This window comes from Procambarus clarkii, chromosome 50 (genome assembly GCF_040958095.1).
Source record: "Procambarus clarkii isolate CNS0578487 chromosome 50, FALCON_Pclarkii_2.0, whole genome shotgun sequence".
In the NCBI taxonomy this organism is placed as follows: Eukaryota; Metazoa; Arthropoda; class Malacostraca; order Decapoda; family Cambaridae; genus Procambarus; species Procambarus clarkii.
This window is the reverse complement of record NC_091199.1, coordinates 26,285,838-26,309,781: the sequence shown is the minus strand read 5'-3', so window position 1 is coordinate 26,309,781 and position 23,944 is coordinate 26,285,838. Positions and strand designations below refer to the sequence as shown.

The 23,944-nt window shown below is 51.9% G+C and overlaps 1 protein-coding gene across 1 annotated transcript in view; it reads left to right on the top strand.

The window, feature by feature from the left end:
• LOC138351625 (ficolin-1-like) overlaps positions 1-23,944 on the top strand; it is a 228,286-nt gene that overhangs the window by 188,753 nt on the left and 15,589 nt on the right. The window contains exons 6-7 of the mRNA XM_069303623.1: positions 10,922-11,043; positions 21,066-21,253. Coding sequence (XP_069159724.1) covers positions 10,922-11,043; positions 21,066-21,247 — 304 coding nt within the window. The 3' untranslated portion in view covers positions 21,248-21,253. The remainder of the gene's footprint in view (positions 1-10,921; positions 11,044-21,065; positions 21,254-23,944) is intronic.

The window sequence follows — 23,944 nt, the reverse complement described above, 5'->3', positions numbered from 1 at the left end:
TTGTTGCTCCAGCACGCCTCCTTCAGAGAGCTACTTCTGACAGCCACATCAAGTCCGCATGACACAGGAAGAATCACTCAACAGAGCAACATGCTTGTAGGAGGGGCGGCCAGTCAAGGCAAACGATCCTGTCTTGCAATTACGCTCCATGCAATGATGCTGACACCAGCAAGGGACACTAGGTATCATGTCTCACTCAGCTTGTCTTATCTTCTCTTCTTTCTTCTCTCTATTTCTTCTCTCTTCTTTCTTCTTTCTTCTTTCTTCTTTCTTCTCTCTTCTTTCTTCTCTCTTCCTCCTCCCATGGGTCTTAGACAAGCGACCTGGGGTCCATTGGGGGTCTGTCCGTCCTGGGGTCCATCCTGGGTAGACCGATGTTGGTGGGACAGACTGGAGTCGTTGTTGCTCCTCTTCCATCATTACTGGGTCGTCTGGGGTCGTCTGCAGAACGACCTGGGGTCCACTGGGGGTCCGTCCGTCTTGGGGTCCCCTGGGGTCCGTCCGTCTTGGGGTCCCCTGGGGTCCGTCCGTCTTGGGGTCCACTGGGTAGACCAATGTTGACCGACCGAGAGGGCTGCATCTTGGGGTCCCCTGGGGTGGTGGTGGTGGTGGAGCCATGACCTCCAGGTAGTGGGCTGGTCGTGGTGGTGGTGATAAACGCCCGTGAGTATGGTACACAGCAGCCGTCTCCCTCTTCTGTATGTGCGTTTCTCCTCTCTTCTGGCTCCCACCTGTGGGTGAACATAAAGGCGACAATACCCGTGTTCCAACTTGTTGTGTGACCCTGTAGTTTGTATAGGGTTCACACAGTCCAATTATAAGCTCTCCTCCTGGCAACAACTACACTTAAATTTTAATAATCCAATTAACTCTGAATGATATTGACTTGGTGGAACATAAAACAGTAACAGAGTAAAGTTAGAGAAGAGAGAATAAGGTCATCACTACTTTTAACTTGTCACACAAAAAAAAATCAACACTAATAGACAAAACGCTAGCCTAACTTAACTGTACCGTTCCTAATCTTAAGTACATAATTAAACGTTACTCCCACCCTTAACCTACAGCCACCTACGTGACCCAGAGTGTCTCCCTAGCATCTCCGCCGGTCAACAACTCCAAACTGTTGCCACCCCCTGTGACCAGACTATCTAACGTCAAGCGTCCCCAACGTGAAGTCTACTGACATACTAAGCCTCCCCCTAGTATGCTGTACAATACCAGTACACCTCGGGTTATTGCGTTCAAATGGAGTAAAACAGTCGATCGCAATAATCTGAGCAGAACCACTACTTAAAAACTACACCTGCCACTCCCCACTGACCTGGAGACCAGCGGCGGCTGGGTGTCCCCGTGGGACATGCGAGGTCACCTGTCACACTCAGCTGACCTGCACTACCAACACCGCTAAGTTCCCAAATCGCCAAATCTTATTACTAACATAAATCACAACACACGCAAGTTCTGGTGAACATTCCCTGAACTTCACAAAACTCACAAACTCACTAAACCACAACGGCAGAGAATCACTATCTCCTAACCTGAAAAACTCGCTAAATCGCGAATATTAAATACCTGTCAAGATCTCCCTGATAGCGCCTGAGCGGCAAAAGACACGTGGGACTGAACAATGTTAAAAGAACACCAACTACCTACAACATTGTTCAACACCGCTGCCATCATTGTAACGGGGAGAGGGGGAAATAGCTCTATCTTGTCCATTATTCCACCCCCCAGTTAGCTAACTATTCTAGAGCACTCCCAGAGATCCTAAGGCAACCTCTCTCGTTCAACACCTTTTAACCTAGGTATTTGACTACCTAGGTGCTAAGACCACAAGGCGCCGTCACTTGATCAGTTACCCGAAACTCCAGAGAGAACTCTAGAAATACAGAATCATTGCCACAAACGTATAAGAGGAAACGAAAGGAAAGAAATGAAAAGTGAAGTAATTAGTGAGGGTTTGGGGTGAGAGGTAGGGAGGTGGGAGGAGCGAGGAGGGTCATTAGTTGAAAGTGAGAGTTCAGAGAGGGGTGGAGGGAGAGGTGTAGATAGGTAGTAGTAGAAGAGTAGATAGAAGTAGAAGAGTAGATAGTAGAAGACGAAATGCTGCCACCATCCATTCATGATCATTACATACAAGACAAGGAATGGAACTTGCCTGTATCACAAAATTCACCAAAGATGTTATCATGAGTTCATTATTAGTAGTTCCCATCTTTATCATGTACTCATTCTAAACCATGAAACCAGTAACCACAGAGGCTTTCTCACCTCAACTCAATTCTCTAGGGAACACAGTGAAAGACCATTTAAATAATAAATTCAACAATTATATTTTTCATGATAAGTATCATAACTTAAGCAATCCAATTAAAATGTTAACGATTAATATTCAAAGTGAGTCATCCTCCAAGAATTCGAGAACCCTACAACTTGACTGCCCCTGATCGTCACACAACACTTGTAAAACACGACAAGTCACCTTAATGTTCACTCACCGAGGACTGAGTCTAAGTTGAATAGAGAGGGGGGGGGGGGTCTGTAGCTTGACAGAGACTGTCTCGCCCTTGCCGGCCGACAGCCTCCCTGCTAGGGACGTCGTCTCCTCTCTCCTGGCTCGTGTGCTGTTCTGTCTGTTAATCCTTGATGCTCGATAGCTCTCCGAGTTTATATTGGGGAACCTAGTAGCTAACTCCGCCCACAAGTAGATAGCCTCCGGCACTACCAAGCCACTCCTTAAACGTCGGCATGTTTGAAGGCTACCCGGCTCCAATTATACGCTTAGCGGAAGCAAGGTGAAATTCTCATGATCTGACCTCAGGTCACTTGGGGTCATTAACGGTTAGAGGTGTGAGATCTCAGGCAGACAACTGGCGCCTCTCAGATCCTTGTCTGTGACTCGTGTACTCTATATATATTTTAAATAAACTAAACCAAACACTTTACAGTGTTACAACCCCCCTCCATTATCACCATCCACACCACCCCTCCACCATCACCACCCATACCACCCCTCGACCATCACCCACACCACCCCTCCACCATCACCACCCACACCACCCCCTCCACCACCACCACCCACACAACCCCTCCAAAATCACCACCAACACCACCCCTCCACTATCACCACCCACACCACCGTCCACTACCACCACCACCTACACCACCCCTCCACAATCACCATGCACACCACCCTCCACCACCACCACCAACACCACCCCTCCACCACCACCACCCACACCAGCCCTCCACCACCACCACCCACACCACCATCCACCACCAACACCTACACCACCCTCCACCACCACCAACACCACCCCTCCACTATCACCACCCACACCACCGTCCACCACCACCACCACCTACACCACCCCTACACAATCACCATGCACACCACCCTCCACCACTACCACCAACACTACCCATCCTCCATCACCACCCACACCACCCACCACCAACACCACCTACACCATCCCTACACAATCACCATGCACACCACCCCTCCACCATCACCACCAACTCCAACCCTCCACCACCACCATCCACACCACCCCTCCACCATCACCACCAACACAAACCCTCCACCACCACCATCCACCCCACCCCTCCATCATCACCACCCACACCACCCCTCCACTACCACCACCCGCACCACCCCTCCACCATCACCACCCACACCACCCTCCACAATCACCACCCACACCACCCTCCACTTCCACCACTCAAAGCCCCCTCCACCATCACTACCCACACCACCCTCCACCACCACCACCCACACCACCCCTCCACCATCACCACCCACACCACCCCTACACCATCACCACCCACACGACCCCTCCACCATCACCACCCACACCACCCTCCTCCATCACCACCCACACCACCCTCCACCACCACCACCTACACCACCCCTCCACAATCACCATGCACACCACCCTCCAAAACCACCACCCACACCACCCATCCTCCATCACCACCCACACCACCCCTACACCACCACAAACCACACAACCCCTCCACCATAACCACCCACACAACCCCTCCACCATCACCAACCACTCCCCCCTCCACCATCACCACCCACACCAACCCTCCACCATCACCACCCACACCACCCCTCCACCACCACTACCCCTCCACCACCACCACCCACACCATCCCTCCACCATCACCACCCACACCAACCCTCCACCATCACCACCCACACCACCCCTACACCACCACCACCACCCACAAAACCCCTCCACCATCACCAACCACTCCACCCTCCACCATCACCACCCACACCACCCTCCAGCACCACCACCTACACCATCCCTCCACCATCACCACCCACACCACCCCTCCAGCATCACAACCCACACCACCCTTCACCACCACCACCCACACCAACCCTCCACCATCACCTCCCACACCAACCCTCCACCATCACCACCCAGACCACCCCTACACCACCACCACCCACACTACCCCTCCACCACCACCACCCACACCACCCCTCCACTATCACCAACCACTCCACCCTCCACCATCACCACCCACACCAACCCTCCACCATCACCACCCACACCAATTCTCCACCATCACCACCCACACCAACCCTCCACCATCACCACCCACACCACCCCTACACCACCACCACCCACACCACCCCTACACCAACACCACCACCCACAAAACCCCTCCACCATCACCAACCACTCCACCCTCCACCATCATCACTCACACCACCCCTCCACCATCACCAACCACTCCACCCTCCACCATCATCACTCACACCAACCCTCCACCATCACCACCCACACCACCCCTACACCACCATCACCCACACCACCCTTCACCACCACCACCCAGACCAACCCTCCACCATCACCACCCACACCAACCCTCCACCATCACCACCCACACCACCCCTACACCACCACCACCCACACTACCCCTCCACCACCACCACCCACACCACCCCTCCACTATCACCAACCTCTCCACCCTCCACCATCACCACCCACACCACCCCTACACCACCACCACCCACACTACCCCTCCACCATCACCACCCACACCAACCCTCCACCATCACCACCCACACCAACCCTCCACCATCACCACCCACACCACCCCTACACCAACACCACCACCCACAAAACCCCTCCACCATCACCAACCACTCCACCTTAAACCATCATCACTCACACCACCCCTCCACCATCACCAACCACTCCACCCTCCACCATCATCACTCACACCAACCCTCCACCATCACCACCCACACCACCCTTACACCACCACCACCCACACCACCCTTCATCACCACCACCCACACCAACCCTCCACCATCACCACCCACACCAACCCTCCACCATCACCACCCACACCAACCCTCCACCATCACCACCCACACCAACCCTCCACCATACCCACCCACACCACCCCTCCATCATCACCAACCACTCCACCCTCCACCATCACCACCCACACCAACCCTCTACCATCACCACCCACACCACGCCTCCACCACCACCACCCACACCATCCCTCCACCATCACCACCCACACCAACCCTCCACCATCACCACCCACACCACCCCTACACCACCACCACCACCCACAAAACCCCTCCACCATCACCAACCACTCCACCCTCCACCATCACCACCCACACCACCCTCCAGCACCACCACCTACACCATCCCTCCACCATCACCACCCACACCACCCCTCCACCATCACAACCCACACCACCCTTCACCACCACCACCCACACCAACCCTCCACCATCACCTCCCACACCAACCCTCCACCATCACCACCCAGACCACCCCTACACCACCACCACCCACACTACCCCTCCACCACCACCACCCACACCACCCCTCCACTATCACCAACCACTCCACCCTCCACCATCACCACCCACACCAACTCTCCACCATCACCACCCACACCACCACTCCACCATCACCACCCACACCAACCCTCCACCATCACCACCCACACCAACTCTCCACCATCACCACCCACACCAATTCTCCACCATCACCACCCACACCACCCCTCCACCACCACCACCCACACCACCCCTACACCAACACCACCACCCACAAAACCCCTCCACCATCACCAACCACTCCACCCTCCACCATCATCACTCACACCACCCCTCCACCATCACCAACCACTCCACCCTCCACCATCATCACTCACACCAACCCTCCACCATCACCACCCACACCACCCCTACACCACCATCACCGACACCACCCTTCACCACCACCACCCAGACCAACCCTCCACCATCACCACCCACACCAACCCTCCACCATCACCACCCACACCACCCCTACACCACCACCACCCACACTACCCCTCCACCACCACCACCCACACCACCCCTCCACTATCACCAACCACTCCACCCTCCACCATCACCACCCACACCACCCCTACACCACCACCACCCACACTACCCCTCCACCATCACCACCCACACCAACCCTCCACCATCACCACCCACACCAACCCTCCACCATCACCACCCACACCACCCCTACACCAACACCACCACCCACAAAACCCCTCCACCATCACCAACCACTCCACCTTCCACCATCATCACTCACACCACCCCTCCACCATCACCAACCACTCCACCCTCCACCATCATCACTCACACCAACCCTCCACCATCACCACCCACACCACCCCTACACCACCACCACCCACACCACCCTTCATCACCACCACCCACACCAACCCTCCACCATCACCACCCACACCAACCCTCCACCATCACCACCCACACCAACCCTCCACCATCACCACCCACACCAACCCTCCACCATACCCACCCACACCACCCCTCCACCATCACCAACCACTCCACCCTCCACCATCACCACCCACACCAACCCTCTACCATCACCACCCACACCACGCCTCCACCACCACCACCCACACCATCCCTCCACAATCACCACCCACACCAACCCTCCACCATCACCACCCACACCACCCCTACACCACCACCACCACCCACAAAACCCCTCCACCATCACCAACCACTCCACCCTCCACCATCACCACCCACACCACCCTCCACCACCACCACCTACACCATCCCTCCACCATCACCACCCACACCACCCCTCCACCATCACCACCCACACCACCCTTCACCACTACCACCCACACCAACCCTCCACCATCACCACCCACACCAACCCTCCACCATCACCACCCACACCACCCCTACACCACCACCACCCACACTACCCCTCCACCACCACCACCCACACCACCCCTCCACTATCGCCAACCACTCCACCCTCCACCATCACCACCCACACCAACTCTCCACCATCACCACCCACACCACCCCTCCACCACCACCACCCACACCATCCCTCCACCATCATCACCCACACCAACCCTCCACCATCACCACCCACACCACCCCTACACCACCACCACCCACACCATCCCTCCACCATCATCACCCACACCAACCCTCCACCATCACCACCCACACCAACCCTCTACCATCACCACCCACACCACACCTCCACCATCACCAACCTCTCCACCTTCCACCATCACCACCAAAACCACCCCTCCACCACCCACACCACCCCTCCATCACCACCACCCACACCAACCCTCCACCATCACCACCCACACCAACCCTCTACCATCACCACCCACACAACACCTCTACCATCATAATCCACTCCACCCTCCACCATCACCACTCACACCACCCCTCCACCAACACCACCCACACCACCCTCCACCATCTCCACCCACACCACCCCTCCACCGTCACTAACCACTCCACCCTCCACCATCACCACCCACACCACCCTCCACCATCACCACCCACAACTCCCTCCATCATCACCACCCACACTACCCCTCCAATACCGCAACCCACACCCCCTCCACCATTACCACCCACACCCCCTCCACCATCACCACCCACACCACCCTCCACCATCACCACCAACACAACCCCTCCACCATCACCACCCACACCAACCCGTCACAATCACCACCAAAACAAACCCTCCACCATCACTACCCACACCACCCTCCACTATCCCCTCCCACACCACCCCCTCCAATATCACCATCCACACCACCCCTCCACCATCACCAACCACTCCACCCTCCACCATCCTCACTCACACCACCCCTCCAACACCACCAACCACACCACCCCTCCACCACCACCACCCACACCACCCTCCACCATCACCAACCACTCCACCCTCCACCATCACCAACCACTCCACCCTCCACCATCCTCATCTACACTACCCCTCCACCACCACCACCCACACCACCCCTCCACCACCACCACCCACACCACCCTCCACCACCCTCCACCACCACCATCTACACCACCCCTCCAACATCACCACACAAACCACCCTCCACCACCACCACCCACACCACCTTCCACCATCACCACCCACACCACCCCTCCACCACCACCACCCCCACCATCCCTCCACCATCACCACCCACACGAACCCTAGACCATCACCACCCACACCACCCCTACACCACCACCACCACCCACACCATCCCTCCACCATCACCAACCACTCCACCCTCCACCATCACCACCCACACCACCCTCCACCACCACCACCTACACCACCCCTCCACCATCACCACCCACACCACCCCTCCACCATCACCACCCACACCACCCTTCACCACTACCACCCACACCAACCCTCCACCATCACCACCCACACCAACCCTCCACCATCACCACCCACACCACCCCTACACCACCACCACCCACACTACTCCTCCACCACAACCACCCACACCACCCCTCCACCATCACCAACTACTCCACCCTCCACCATCACCACCCACACCAACTCTCCACCATCACCACCCACACGACCCCTCCACCATCACCACCCACACCACCCCTCCACCATCACTAACCACTCCACCCTCCACCATCACTACCCACACCACCCCTCCACCACCACCACCCACACCCCCCTCCACCATCACCAACCACTCCACCCTCCACCATCACCACCCACACTACCCCTCCACCACCACCACCCCTCCACCATCACCAGCCACTCCACCCTCCACCATCACCATCCACACCACCCCTCCACCATCACCACCCACACCACCCCCTCCACCATCACCATCCACTCCACCCTCCACCACCACCACCCACACCACTTCTCCACCATCACCACCCACACCAACCCTCCACCATCACCACCCACACCAACCCTCCATTATCACCACCCACACCACCCCTACACCACAACCACCCACACTACCCCTCCATCACCACCACCCACACCACCCCTCCACCATCACCAACCACTCCACCCCTCCACCATCACCACCTTCACCACCCTCCACCACCAACACCCACACCACCCCTCCACTATCACCACCCACACCACCCTTCACCATCACCACCCACACCACCCCTCCACCATCACCACCCACACCACCCCTCCACCACCACCACCCACACCATCCCTCCACCATCACCACCCACACCACCCACACCAACCCTCCACCATCACCACCCACACCACCCCTACACCACCACCCACACCATCCCTCCACCATCACCAACCACTCCACCCTCCACCATCACCACCCACACCACCCTCCACCACCACCACCTACACCACCCCTCCACCATCACCACCCACACCACCCCTCTACCATCACCACCCACATCACCCTTCACCACCACCACCCACACCGACCCTCCACCATCACTACCCACACCAACCCTCCACCATCACCACCCACACCACCCCTACACCACCACCACCCACACTACCCCTCCACCACCTCCACCCACACCACCCCTCCACCATCACCAACCATTCCACCCTCCACAATCACCACCCACACCAACCCTCCACCATCACCACCCACACCACTCCTCCACCACCACCACCCACACCATCCCTCCACCATCACCACCCACACCAACCCTCCACCATCACCACCCATACCACCCTTCACCACCACCACCCACACCAACCCTCCACCATCACCACCCACACCAACCCTCCACTATCACCACCCACACCACCCCTACACCACCACCACCCACACTACCCCTCCACCACCACCACCCACACCACCCCTCCACCATCACCAACCACTCCACCCTCCACCATCACCACCCACTCCAACCCTTCACCATCACCACCCACACCACCCCTCCACCACCACCACCCCTCCACCACCACCACCCACACCATCCCTCCACCATCACCACCCACACCAACCCTCCACCTTCACCACCCACATCACCCTACACCACCACTACTACCCACAAAACCCCTCCATCATCACCAACCACTCCACCCTCCACCATCACCACCCACACCACCCCTCCACCATCACCACCCACACCACCCTTCACCAACAGCACCCACACCAACCCTCCACCATCACCACCCACACCATCCCTCCACCATCATCACCCACACCAACCCTCCACCATCACCACCCACATCACCCCTACACCACCACCACGCACACCAACCCTCCACCATCACCACCACCACCACCCACACCACCCCTCCACCATCACCAACCACTCCACCCTCCACCATCACCACTTACACCACACCTCCACCATCACCAACCTCTCCACCTTCCACCATCACCACCAAAACCACCCCTCCACCACCCCTCCATCATCACCACCCACACCACCCCTCCACCATCATAAACCACTCCACCCTCCACCATCACCACCCACACTACCATCCACCATCACCACCCACACCACCCTCCACCGTCACCACCACCCTCCACCTTCATCACCCACACCACCCCCCACCACCACCCCCCAGCACCACCACCCACACTACTCCTACCATCTCCTACCATGGACCAGGTACCAGCTGCTGGTGGACGGGTACCAGGAAGAGAGTACCATGGGGGACGTCCTTGTACGGCACGATAACCTCAGTGGGATAAAGTTCTCCACCCTGGACAGAGACAATGATCTCCGGTCAGGTAAGTTTGGTCTTCACAGATGACGTCTTGGGGCGAGGATATTGTCCGTATTGTCCGCCATTAACAATATATTCCTGTAGGAACTATTGTTAACTTTCTCCTTTAAGGGACCATTTGTATAATATAATAAAGTTAATGTTATCACTTGATGATTATATTAGTGCACGACGGTGATAATGACCTTAACAAACACCTGAACCAGGAAGACCATTGTTTGTTCATCCTGGCTTGTGTGTGTGTTTGCATGTATATGTTATTGTTTGTTTGCCTGAGTGTGTGTGTGTTTATGTTATTGTTTGTGTGCCTGTGTGTGTGTTTGTGTATGTTATTGTTTGTTTGCCTGAGTGTGTGTTTGTGTATGTTATTGTTTGTGTGCCTGAGTGTGTGTTTGTGTATGTTATTGTTTGTTTGCCTGAGTGTGTGTTTGTGTATGTTATTGTTTGTTTGCCTGAGTGTGTGTGTGTTTATGTTATTGCTTGTGTGCCTGTGTGTGTGTTTATGTTATTGTTTGTGTGCCTGTGTGTGTGTTTGTGTATGTTATTGTTTGTTTGCCTGAGTGTGTGTTTGTGTATGTTATTGTTTGTGTGCCTGAGTGTGTGTGTGTGTGTTTATGTTATTGTTTGTTTGCCTGAGTGTGTGTGTGTTTATGTTATTGCTTGTGTGCCTGAGTGTGTGTTTGTGTATGTTATTGTTTGTGTGCCTGAGTGTGTGTTTGTGTATGTTATTGTTTGTGTGCCTGTGTGTGTTTGTGTTTATGTTATTGTTATTGTTCGTGTACCTGAGTGTGTACGTGTTTATGTTATTGCTTGTGTGCCTGAGTGTGTGCTTGTGTATGTTATTGTTTGTGTACCTGAGTGTGTGTGTGTTTATGTTATTGTTTGTGTACCTGAGTGTGTACGTGTTTATGTTATTGTTTGTGTGCCTGAGTGTGTGTGTATGTTATTGTTTGTGTGCCTGAGTGTGTGTGTGTTTATGTTATTGTTTGTTTGCCTGAGTGTGTGTTTGTGTATGTTATTGTTTGTGTGCCTGAGTGTGTGTGTGTGTGTTTATGTTATTGTTTGTTTGCCTGAGTGTGTGTTTGTGTATGTTATTGTTTGTGTGCCTGAGTGTGTGTTTGTGTATGTTATTGTTTGTGTGCCTGAGTGTGTGTTTGTGTATGTTATTGTTTGTGTGCCTGAGTGTGTGTGTGTTTGTGTATGTTATTGTTTGTTTGCCTGAGTGTGTGTTTGTGTATACGTGTATGTTATTGTTTGTGTACCTGAGTGTGAGTGTGTTATTGTTTGTGTACCTGAGTGTGTGTGTATGTTATTGTTTGTGTATATATGTTATTATTTGTGTACCTGAGTGTGTGTGTGTGTATACTTGTATGTTAATGTTTGTGTACCTGAGTATTCACCTAGTTGTGTTTGCAGGGGTTGAGCTATGCTCTTTAGGCCCACCTGTCAACTGTCAATCAACTGTATTACTGACAACTTTTGTTTTCCTACACACACACACACACACACACACACACACACACACACACACACACACACACACACACACACACACACACACACACACACACACACACACACACACACACACACACACACACACACACACACACACACACACACACACACACACACACACACACACACACACACACACACACACACACACACACACACACACACACACACACACACACCACACACACACACACACACACACACCACACACACACACACACACACACACACACACACACACACACACACACACACACACACACACACACACACACACACACACACACACACACACACACACACACACACACACACACACACACACACACACACACACACACACACACACACACACACACACACACACACACACACACACACACACACACACACACACACACACACACACACACACACACACACACACACACCAGGAAGCAGCCCGTGACTAACTAAACAGGGGGGCATTCAGGGTGAAAGAAACTTTGCCCATTTGTTTCTGCCTGGTGCGGGAATCGAACCCTCGTCACAGAATTACGAGTCCTGCGCGCTATCGTGGCGTGTGCTTTGGGGGGTGTGGTTGTTAGGTGAGGTAGTGAGGTGTGGTTGTGGAGTGTTGTAATGTGTGGTTGTGTGGTGTGTTTGTGGGGTGTGGTTGTGGGGTGTGGTTGTGGGGTGAGGTTGTGGGGTGTGGTTGTGGGGTGTAGTTGTGGGGTGTGGTTGTGAGGTGTGGTTGTAGGGTTTGGTTGTGGATTAAGGTGTTGTGGTTTGGTTGTGGGGTTTGGTTGTAGGGTGTGGTTGCGGGGTGTGGTTGTGTGGTGTGGTTGTGGGAAGTGGTTTTGGGATGTGGTTGTAGGGTGTGGTTGTGGGGTGTGGTAGTTTGGAGTAGTTGAGGGGTGTGGTCGTGGGGCGTGGTTGTGGGGTGTGGCTGGAGGGTGTGGTTGTGGGGAGTGGTTGTAGGGTGTGGTTGTGGGGTGTAGTTGTCGGGTGTGGTTGTGGGGTGGGGTTGCGGGGTGGTGTTGTGGAGTGAGGTATTGAGATGTGGTTTTAGGGTGTGGTTGTGGAGTGTTGTTGTTGGGTGTGGTTGTGGGTTAAGGTGTTGTGGTGTGGTTGTATAGTGTGGTTGTGTGTGGTTGTGAGGTGTGGTTGTGGGGTGTGGTTGTCGGGTGTGGTTATTTGTGTGGTTGTGGGGTGTGGTTGTAGAGTGAGGTTGTGGGGTGTGGTTGTGAGGTGTTGTTGTGGGGTGGGGTTGTAGGAGTAGTAGTGGGGTCTGGTTGTGGGGTGTGGTTGTGGGGTGTGGTTGTAGGGTGTGGCTGTGGGGTGTGTTTGTGGGGTTTGGTTGCGGGATGTGGTTTTTGGATGTACTCACCTAGTTGTACTCACCTAGTTGTTTTTGCGGGGGTTGAGCTCTGGCTCTTTGGTCCCGCCTCTCAACCGTCAATCAACAGGTGTACAGATTCCTGAGCCTATTGGGCTCTATCATATCTACACTTGAAACTGTGTATGGAGCCAGCCTCCACCACATCACCCCATAATGCATTCCATTTGTCAACCACTCTGACACTAAAAAAGTTCCATCTACCCTATCTTTAAGTCTTTATCTACCATCTTTATCTTTATCTAGATAAAGTCTTTATCTACCCTATCAATTCCCTGGAGAATATTGAATGTAGTGATCATGTCCCCCCTAACTCTTCTGTCTTCTAGCGAAGTGAGGTTCAATTCCCGCAGTCTCTCCTCGTAGGTCATACCTCTCAGCTCGGGTACTCGTCTGGTGGCAAATCTTTGAACCTTTTCCAGTTTAGTCTTATCCTTGACTACATATCGACACCATGCTGGGGCTGCATACTCCAGAATTGGCCTGACATATGTGGTATACAAAGTTCTGAATGATTCTTTACACAAGTTTCTGTATGCCGTTCGTATGTTGGCCAGCCTGGCATATGCCGCTGATGTTATCAGCTTGATATGTGCTGCAGGAGACAGGTCTGGCATGATATTAACCCCCAAGTCTTTTTCCTTCTCTGACTCCTGAAGAATTTCCTCTACCAGATGATACCTTGTATCTGGCCTCCTGCTCCCTACACCTATCTTCATTACATTACATTTGGTTGGGTTAAACTCTAACAACCATTTGTTCGACCATTCTTTCAGCTTGTCTAGGTCTTCTTGAAGCCTCAAACAGTCCTCTTCTGTTTTAATCCTTCTCATAATTTTAGCATCGTCTGCAAACATTGAGAGAAATGAATCGATACCCTCTGGGAGATCATTTACATATATCAGAAACAAGATAGGACCGAGTACAGAGCCCTGTGGGACTCCACTGGTGACTTCACGCCAATCGGAGGTCTCACCCCTCACCGTAACTCTCTGCTTCCTATTGCTTAGATACTCCCTTATCCACTGGAGCACCTTACCAGCTACACCAGCCTGTCTCTCCAGCTTATGTACCAGCCTCTTATGCGGTACTGTGTCAAAGGCTTTCCGACAATCCAAGAAAATGCAGTCCGCCCAGCCCTCTCTCTCTTGCTTAATCTTTGTCACCTGATCGTAGAATTCTATCAAGCCTGTAAGGCAAGATTTACCCTCCCTGAACCCATGTTGGCGATTTGTCACGAAGTCCCTTCTCTCCAGATGTGTTACCAGGTTTTTTCTCACGATCTTCTCCATCATCTTGCATGGTATACAAGTCAAGGACACTGGCCTGTAGTTCAGTGCCTCTTGCCTGTCGCCCTTTTTGTATATTGGGACCACATTCGCCGTCTTCCATATTTCTGGTAGGTCTCCCGTCTCCAGTGACTTACTATACACTATGGAGAATGGCAAGCAAAGTGCCTCTGCACACTCTTTCAGTATCCATGGTGAGATCCCATCTGGACCAACAGCCTTTCTAACATCCAGATCCAGCAGGTGTCTCTTGACCTCCTCTCTCGTAATTTCGAACTCTTCCAAGGCCGCCTGGTTTACCTCCCTTTCTCCTAGCACAGTGACCTCACCTTGTTCTATTGTGAAGACCTCCTGGAACCTCTTGTTGAGTTCTTCACACACCTCTCTGTCATTCTCTGTATACCTGTCCTCGCCTGTTCGAAGTTTCAATACCTGTTCTTTCACTGTTGTTTTCCTTCTGATGTGACTGTGGAGTAGCTTTGGTTCGATCTTGGCTTTGTTTGCTATATCATTTTCAAAACTTTTCTCTGCTTCTCTTCTCACCCTGACGTACTCATTCCTGGTTCTCTGGTATCTCTCTCTGCTTTCTGGTGTTCTGTTATTCCGGAAGTTCCTCCACGCCCTTTTGTTCAGTTTCTTCGCTTCCATACATGCCCTATTATACCATGGATTCTTCTGTTGCTTCTCGGATTTTTCCCTTTGGGCCGGGATGAACCTGTTTACTGCCTCCTGACACCTTTGGGTAACATAGTCCATCATACCCTGTACAGACTTATCTCTGAGGTCTGTGCCCCAAGGTATTTCACCTTGTGTGTGAAATTGTAATGTAACGGTTCTATTGTTACGTAAAGTATGGTGACATTAAACACAGACACTAAGATACTATAAATATATTTGGTCGAATATACAGAAGTACACAGGTGATACTTTGGTGTGAGTTGAGCGCACTGAGCGTCGGTACACTATCTCGCAAGTGTCTGCTCTAGACCACACTTGAAAGTAGACTATTTCATTATGTGTGTGTGTGTGTGTGTGTGTGTGTGTGTGTGTGTGTGTGTGTGTGTGTGTGTGTGTGTGTGTGTGTGTGTGTGTGTGTGTGTGTGTGTGTGTGTGTTTATGTGTATGTGTATGTTATTGTTTGAGTGTGTGTGTGTGTGTGTGTGTGTGTGTGTGTGTGTGTGTGTGTGTGTGTGTGTGTGTGTGTGTGTGTGTGTGTGTGTGTGTGTGTGTGTGTGTGTGTGTGTGTTTATGTGTATGTGTATGTTATTGTTTGAGTGTGTGTGTGTGTGTTTGTTTATGTGTACGTTTATGTTATTGTTTGAGTGCCTATGTGCGTGCGTGTGAGTGTGTGTGTGCTGTGTGTGTGTGTGTGTGTGTGTGTGTGTGTGTGTGTGTGTGTGTGTGTGTGTGTGTGTGTGTGTGTGTGTGTGTGTGTGTGTGTGTGTGTGTGTGTGTGTATGTGTGTGTGTGTGTGTTTGTGTGTGTGTGTGTACTCACCTAGTTGTGTTTGCGGGTTTGATCTCTGGCTCTTTGGTCCCGCCGGTTGTGTGTGTGTGTGTGTGTGTGTGTGTGTGTGTGTGTGTACTCACCTAGTTGTACTCACCTAGTTGTGTTTGCGGGGGTTGAGCTCTGGCTCTTTGGTCCCGCCTCTCAACCGTCAATCAACAGGTGTACAGATTCCTGAGCCTATCGGGCTCTGTCATATCTACACTTGAAACTGTGTATGGAGTCAGCCTCCACCACATCACCCCCTAATGCATTCCAATTGTCAATCACTCTGACACTAAAAAAGTTCTTTCTAATATCTCTGTGGCTCATTTGGGCACTCAGTTTCCACCTGTGTCCCCTTGTGCGTGTTCCCCTTGTGTTAAATAGACTGTCTTTATCTACCCTATCAATCCCCTTCAGAATCTTGAATGTGGTGATCATGTCCCCACTAACTCTTCTGTCTTCCAGCGAAGTGAGGTTTAATTCCCGTAGTCTCTCCTCGTAGCTCATACCCCTCAGCTCGGGTACTAGTCTGGTGGCAAACCTTTGAACCTTTTCCAGTTTAGTCTTATCCTTGACTAGATATGGACTCCATGCTGGGGCTGCATACTCCAGGATTGGCCTGACATATGTGGTATACAAAGTTCTGAATGATTCTTTACACAAGTTTCTGAATGCCGTTCGTATGTTGGCCAGCCTGGCATATGCCGCTGATGTTATCCGCTTGATATGTGCTGCAGGAGACAGGTCTGGCGTGATATCAACCCCCAAGTCTTTTTCCTTCTCTGACTCCTGAAGAATTTCCTCTCCCAGATGATACCTTGTATCTGGCCTCGTGCTCCCTACACCTATCTTCATTACATTACATTTGGTTGGGTTAAACTCCAACAACCATTTGTTCGACCATTCCTTCAGCTTGTCTAGGTCTTCTTGAAGCCTCAAACAGTCCTCTTCTGTTTTAATCCTTCTCATAATTTTAGCATCGTCCGCAAACATTGAGAGAAATGAATCGATACCCTCCGGGAGATCATTTACATATATCAGAAACAAGATAGGACCGAGTACAGAGCCCTGTGGGACTCCACTGGTGACTTCACGCCAATCGGAGGTCTCACCCCTCACCGTAACTCTCTGCTTCCTATTGCTTAGATTCTCCCTTATCCACTGGAGCACCTTACCAGCTACACCTGCCTGTCTCTCCAGCTTATGTACCAGCCTCTTATGCGGTACTGTGTCAAAGGCTTTCCGACAATCCAAGAAAATGCAGTCCGCCCAGCCCTCTCTTTCTTGCTTAATCTGTGTCACCTGATCGTAGAACTCTATCAAGCCTGTAAGGCAAGATTTACCCTCCCTGAATCCATGTTGGCAATTTGTCACGAAGTCCCTTCTCTCCAGATGTGTTACCAGGTTTTTTCTCACGATCTTCTCCATCACCTTGCATGGTATACAAGTCAAGGACACTGGCCTGTAGTTCAGTGCCTCTTGTCTGTCGCCCTTTTTGTATATTGGGACCACATTCGCCGTCTTCCATATTTCTGGTAGGTCTCCTGTCTCTAGTGACTTACTATACACTATGGAGAGTGGCAAGCAAAGTGCCTCTGCACACTCTTTCAGTACCCATGGTGAGATCCCATCTGGACCAACAGCCTTTCTAACATCCAGATCCAGCAGGTGTCTCTTGACCTCCTCTCTCGTAATTTCGAACTCCTCCAAGGCCGCCTGGTTTACCTCCCTTTCTCCTAGCACAGTGACCTCACCCTGTTCTATTGTGAAGACCTCCTGGAACCTCTTGTTGAGTTCCTCACACACCTCTCTGTCATTCTCTGTATACCTGTCCTCGCCTGTTCTAAGTTTCAATACCTGTTCTTTCACTGTTGTTTTCCTTCTGATGTGACTGTGGAGTAGCTTTGGTTCGATCTTGGCTTTGTTTGCTATATCATTTTCAAAATTTTTCTCTGCTTCTCTTCTCACCCTGACGTACTCATTCCTGGTTCTCTGGTATCTCTCTCTGCTTTCTGGTGTTCTGTTATTCCGGAAGTTCCTCCACGCCTTTTCGTTCAGTTTCTTCGCTTCCATACATGCCCTATTATACCATGGATTCTTCTGTTGCTTCTCGGATTTTTCCCTTTGGGCCGGGATGAACCTGTTTACTGCCTCCTGACACTTTTGGGTAACATTCCGGAAGTTCCTCCACGCCTTTTCGTTCAGTTTCTTCGCTTCCATACATGCCCTATTATACCATGGATTCTTCTGTTGCTTCTCGGATTTTTCCCTTTGGGCCGGGATGAACCTGTTTACTGCCTCCTGACACTTTTGGGTAACATCATACCCTGTACAGACTTGTCTCTGAGGTCTGTGTCCCAACGTATTTCACTTAGGAAACTTCTCATCTGTTCATAATTCCCCTTTCGGTATGCCAGCCTTTTGATTCCTAGTTCTTTTTGGGGGGAGATAAGTCCTAGTTCTACCAGGTACTCAAAGTTCAATACACTGTGGTCACTCATTCCCAAGGGCGCTTCCATCTTAACTTCCCTTATATCCCATTCATTTAGGGTAAATATCAAATCAAGCATTGTTGGTTCATCTTCTCCTCTCATTCTTGTTGGTTCTTTGGTGTGCTGGCTTAGAAAGTTTCTTGTTGCCACGTCCAGCAGCTTAGCTCTCCATGTTTCTGGTCCTCCATGCGGGTCTCTGTTCTTCCAATCTATCTTCCCATGGTTGAAGTCTCCCATAATTAGTTGTCCAGATCCATTCCTGCTAGCAACAGAAGCTGCTCTTTCTATTATGTTAATGGTGGCCATGTTGTTTCTATCATATTCCTGTCTAGGTCTTCTGTCATTTGGTGGTGGATTATATATGACTGCGACTATAATTTTTTTCCCTCCATTTGTTACAGTACCTGCTATGTAGTCACTGAAACCTTCACAGCCCTGAATATCACAGCCGGCTGAGTATGTGTGTGTGTGTGTGTGTGTGTGTGTGTGTGTATGTGTGTGTGTGTGTGGGTGTGTGTATGTGTGTGTGTGTCTGTGTGATTATGTGCTCGTGTATGTTATTGTTTGAGTGCCTGTGTGCGTGCGTGTGTGTACTCACCTATATGTACTCACCTATATGTGCTTGCAGGATCGAGCATTGAATCTTGGATCCCGCCTTTCTAGCTATCGGTTGTTTACAGCAATGACTCCTGTCCCATTTCCCTATCATACCTAGTTTTAAAAGTATGAATAGTATTTGCTTCCACAACCTGTTCCCCAAGTGCATTCCATTTTTCTACTACTCTCACGCTAAAAGAAAACTTCCTAACATCTCTGTGACTCATCTGAGTTTCCAGTTTCCACCCATGTCCCCTCGTTCTGTTATTATTACGTGTGAACATTTCATCTATTTCCACTTTGTCAATTCCCCTGAGTATTTTATATGTCCCTATCATATCTCCTCTCTCCCTTCATTTCTCTAGTGTCGTAAGGTTCAGTTCCTTCAGCCGCTCTTCATATCCCATCCCTCGTAGCTCTGGGACAAGCCTCGTCGCAAACCTCTGAACCTTCTCCAGTTTCTTTATGTGTTTCTTCAGGTGGGGGCTCCATGATGGCGCGGCATACTCTAAGACGGGTCTCACGTAGGCAGTGTAAAGCGCCCTAAAAGCTTCCTCATTTAGGTTTCTGAATGAAGTTCTAATTTTCGCCAGTGTAATTTTCGCCATTTTTGTGTGTGTGTGTGTGTGTGTGTGTGTGTGTGTGTGTGTGTGTGTGTGTGTGTGTGTGTGTGTGTGTGTGTGTGTGTGTGTGTGTGTGTGTGTGTGTGTGTGTGTGTGTGTGTGTATGTGTGTGTGTGTGTGTGTTTATGTGCATGTGTATGTTATTGTTTGAGTGCCTGTGTGCGTGCGTGTGTGTGCGTTTTTATGTGTTCGTGTATGCTATTGTTTGAGTGTCTGTGTGCATGCGTCCATGTGTGTGTTTACTATATGTGCCTGCAGGTGTGAGGTGTTAGTTCTTGGGCCCCGCCTTTCTAGCCGTCGGTTGTCTAATGTACTGATTTCCGACCTATTTTCCTCTACCACATGTGCTACATATATGTCTCTCTAACACACTCACACATCCCCAGGATGCTGCCCATACAACCTGTCCAACTATTTGATTCTTGGTGAACAGCTGCATCTGGTGAAAGAAATTTTTTACATTTGTTTGTGCCTCGGCCGGGAATCGAACTCGGGGTCCTTATGACTACGATTCCCGAGCGTTGTCCGCTCCGTGATGTGTGTGCGTGCATGTGTGTGTGAAAGTGTGTGCAGGTGTGTAAACATGTGGACATGTCACTAAACTGTGTAATCCATATGTGTGGTGCCTCCCTCTACAGTGTCCTGTGCTCAGCTCTACCAAGGTGGGTGGTGGTACAGGGCGTGCAGTAATGTTTATCCCACGACACCCCATAGTCACATGAGGACATGGTACTGGACGCCAGGTGTCATTAGCGCGGCGTATCTCCAGCAGCTACAGCTGATGACACGACCCCAGAACTTCCCAACTTCTCACCAGTGATTGTTGGTAAGTTAAAGTGCTGGTGAACTGGTACTTGTGGTGGTTGTGGTGAGCTGGTACTTGTGGTGGTTGTGGTGAGCTGGTACTTGTGGTGGTTGTGGTGAGCTGGTACTTGTGGTGGTTGTGGTGAGCTGGTACTTGTGGTGGTTGTGGTGAGCTGGTACTTGTGGTGGTTGTGGTGAGCTGGTACTTGTGGTGGTTGTGGTGAGCTGGTATTTGTGGTGAGCTGGTACTTGTGGTGGTTGTGGTGAGCTGGTACTTGTGGTGGTTGTGGTGAGCTGGTACTTGTGGTGGTTGTGGTGAGCTGGTACTTGTGGTGGTTGTGGTGAGCTGGTACTTGTGGTTGTTGTGGTGAGCTGGTACTTGTGGTGGTAGTGGTGAGCTGGTACTTGTGGTGGTTGTGGTGAGCTGGTACTTGTGGTGGTTGTGGTGAGCTGGTACTTGTGGTGGATGTGGTGAGCTGGTACTTGTGGTGGTTGTGGTGAGCTGGTACTTGTGGTGGTTGTGGTGAGCTGGTACTTGTGGTGGTTGTGGTGAGCTGGTACTTGTGGTGGATGTGGTGAGCTGGTACTTGTGGTGGTTGTGGTGAGCTGGTACTTGTGGTGGTTGTGGTGAGCTGGTACTTGTGGTGGTTATGGTGAGCTGGTACTTGTGGTGGTTGTGGTGAGCTGGTACTTGTGGTGGTAGTGGTGAGCTGGTAATTGTGGTGGTTGTGGTGAGCTGGTACTTGTGGTGGTTGTGGTGAGCTGGTACTTGTGGTGGTTGTGGTGAGCTGGTACTTGTGGTGGTTGTGGTGAGCTGGTACTTGTGGTGGTTGTGGTGAGCTGGTACTTGTGGTGGTTGTGGTGAGCTGGCACTTGTGGTGGTTGTGGTGAGCTGGTACTTGTGGTGGTTGTGGTGAGCTGGTACTTGTGGTGGTTGTGGTGAGCTGGTACTTGTGGTGGTAGTGGTGAGCTGGTACTTGTGGTGAGCTGGTACTTGTGGTGGTTGTGGTGAGCTGGTACTTGTTGTGGTTGTGGTGAGCTGGTACTTGTGGTGGTTGTGGTGAGCTGGTACTTGTGGTGGTTGTGGTGAGCTGGTACTTGTGGTGGTTGTGGTGAGCTGGTACTTGTGGTGGTTGTGGTGAGCTGGTACTTGTGGTCGTTGTGGTGAGCTGGTACTTGTGGTGGTTGTGGTGAGCTGGTACTTGTGGTGGTTGTTTTGAGCTGGTACTTGTGGTGGTTGTGGTGAGCTGGTACTTGTGGTGGTAGTGGTGAGCTGGTACTTGTGGTGGTTGTGGTGAGCTGGTACTTGTGGTGGTTGTGGTGAGCTGGTACTTGTGGTGGTTGTGGTGAGCTGGTACTTGTGGTGGTTGTGGTCAGCTGGTACTTGTGGTGGTTGTGGTGAGCTGGTACTTGTGGTGGTTGTGGTGAGCTGGTACTTGTGGTGGTTGTGGTGAGCTGGTATTTGTGGTGGTTGTGGTGAGCTGGTACTTGTGGTTGTTGTGGTGAGCTGGTACTTGTGGTTGTTGTGGTGAGCTGGTACTTGTGGTGGTTGTGGTGAGCTGGTACTTGTGGTGGTTGTGGTGAGCTGGTACTTGTGGTGGTTGTGGTGAGCTGGTACTTGTGGTTGTTGTAGTGAGCTGGTACTTGTGGTGGTTGTGGTGAGCTGGTACTTGTGGTGGTTGTGGTGAGCTGGTACTTGTGGTGGTTGTGGTGAGCTGGTACTTGTGGTGGTTGTGGTGAGCTGGTACTTGTGGTGGTTGTGGTGAGCTGGTACTTGTGGTGGTTGTGGTGAGCTGGTACTTGTGGTGGTTGTGGTGAGCTGGTACTTGTGGTGGTTGTGGTTAGCTGGTACTTGTGGTGGTAGTGGTGAGCTGGTAATTGTGGTGGTTGTGGTGAGCTGGTACTTGTGGTGGTTGTGGTGAGCTGGTACTTGTGGTGGTTGTGGTGAGCTGGTACTTGTGGTGGTTGTGGTGAGCTGGTACTTGTGGTGGTTGTGGTGAGCTGGTACTTGTGGTGGTTGTGGTGAGCTGGTACTTGTGGTGGTTGTGGTGAGCTGGTACTTGTGGTGGTTGTGGTGAGCTGGTACTTGTGGTGGTTGTGGTGAGCTGGTACTTGTGGTGGTTGTGGTGAGCTGGTACTTGTGGTGGTTGTGGTGAGCTGGTACTTGTGGTGGTTGTGGTGAGCTGGTACTTGTGGTGGTTGTGGTGAGCTGGTACTTGTGGTGGTTGTGGTGAGCTGGTACTTGTGGTGGTTGTGGTTAGCTGGTACTTGTGGTGGTAGTGGTGAGCTGGTAATTGTGGTGGTTGTGGTGAGCTGGTACTTGTGGTGGTTGTGGTGAGCTGGTACTTGTGGTGGTTGTGGTGAGCTGGTACTTGTGGTGGTTGTGGTGAGCTGGTACTTGTTGTGGTTGTGGTGAGCTGGTACTTGTGGTGGTTGTGGTGAGCTGGTACTTGTGGTGGTTGTGGTGAGCTGGTACTTGTGGTGGTTGTGGTGAGCTGGTGCTTGTGGTGGTTGTGGTGAGCTGGTACTTGTGGTGGTTGTGGTGAGCTGGTACTTGTGGTGGTAGTGGTGAGCTGGTACTTGTGGTGGTTGTGGTGAGCTGGTACTTGTGGTGGTTGTGGTGAGCTGGTACTTGTGGTGGTTGTGGTGAGCTGGTACTTGTGGTTGTTGTGGTGAGCTGGTACTTGTGGTGGTTGTGGTGAGCTGGTACTTG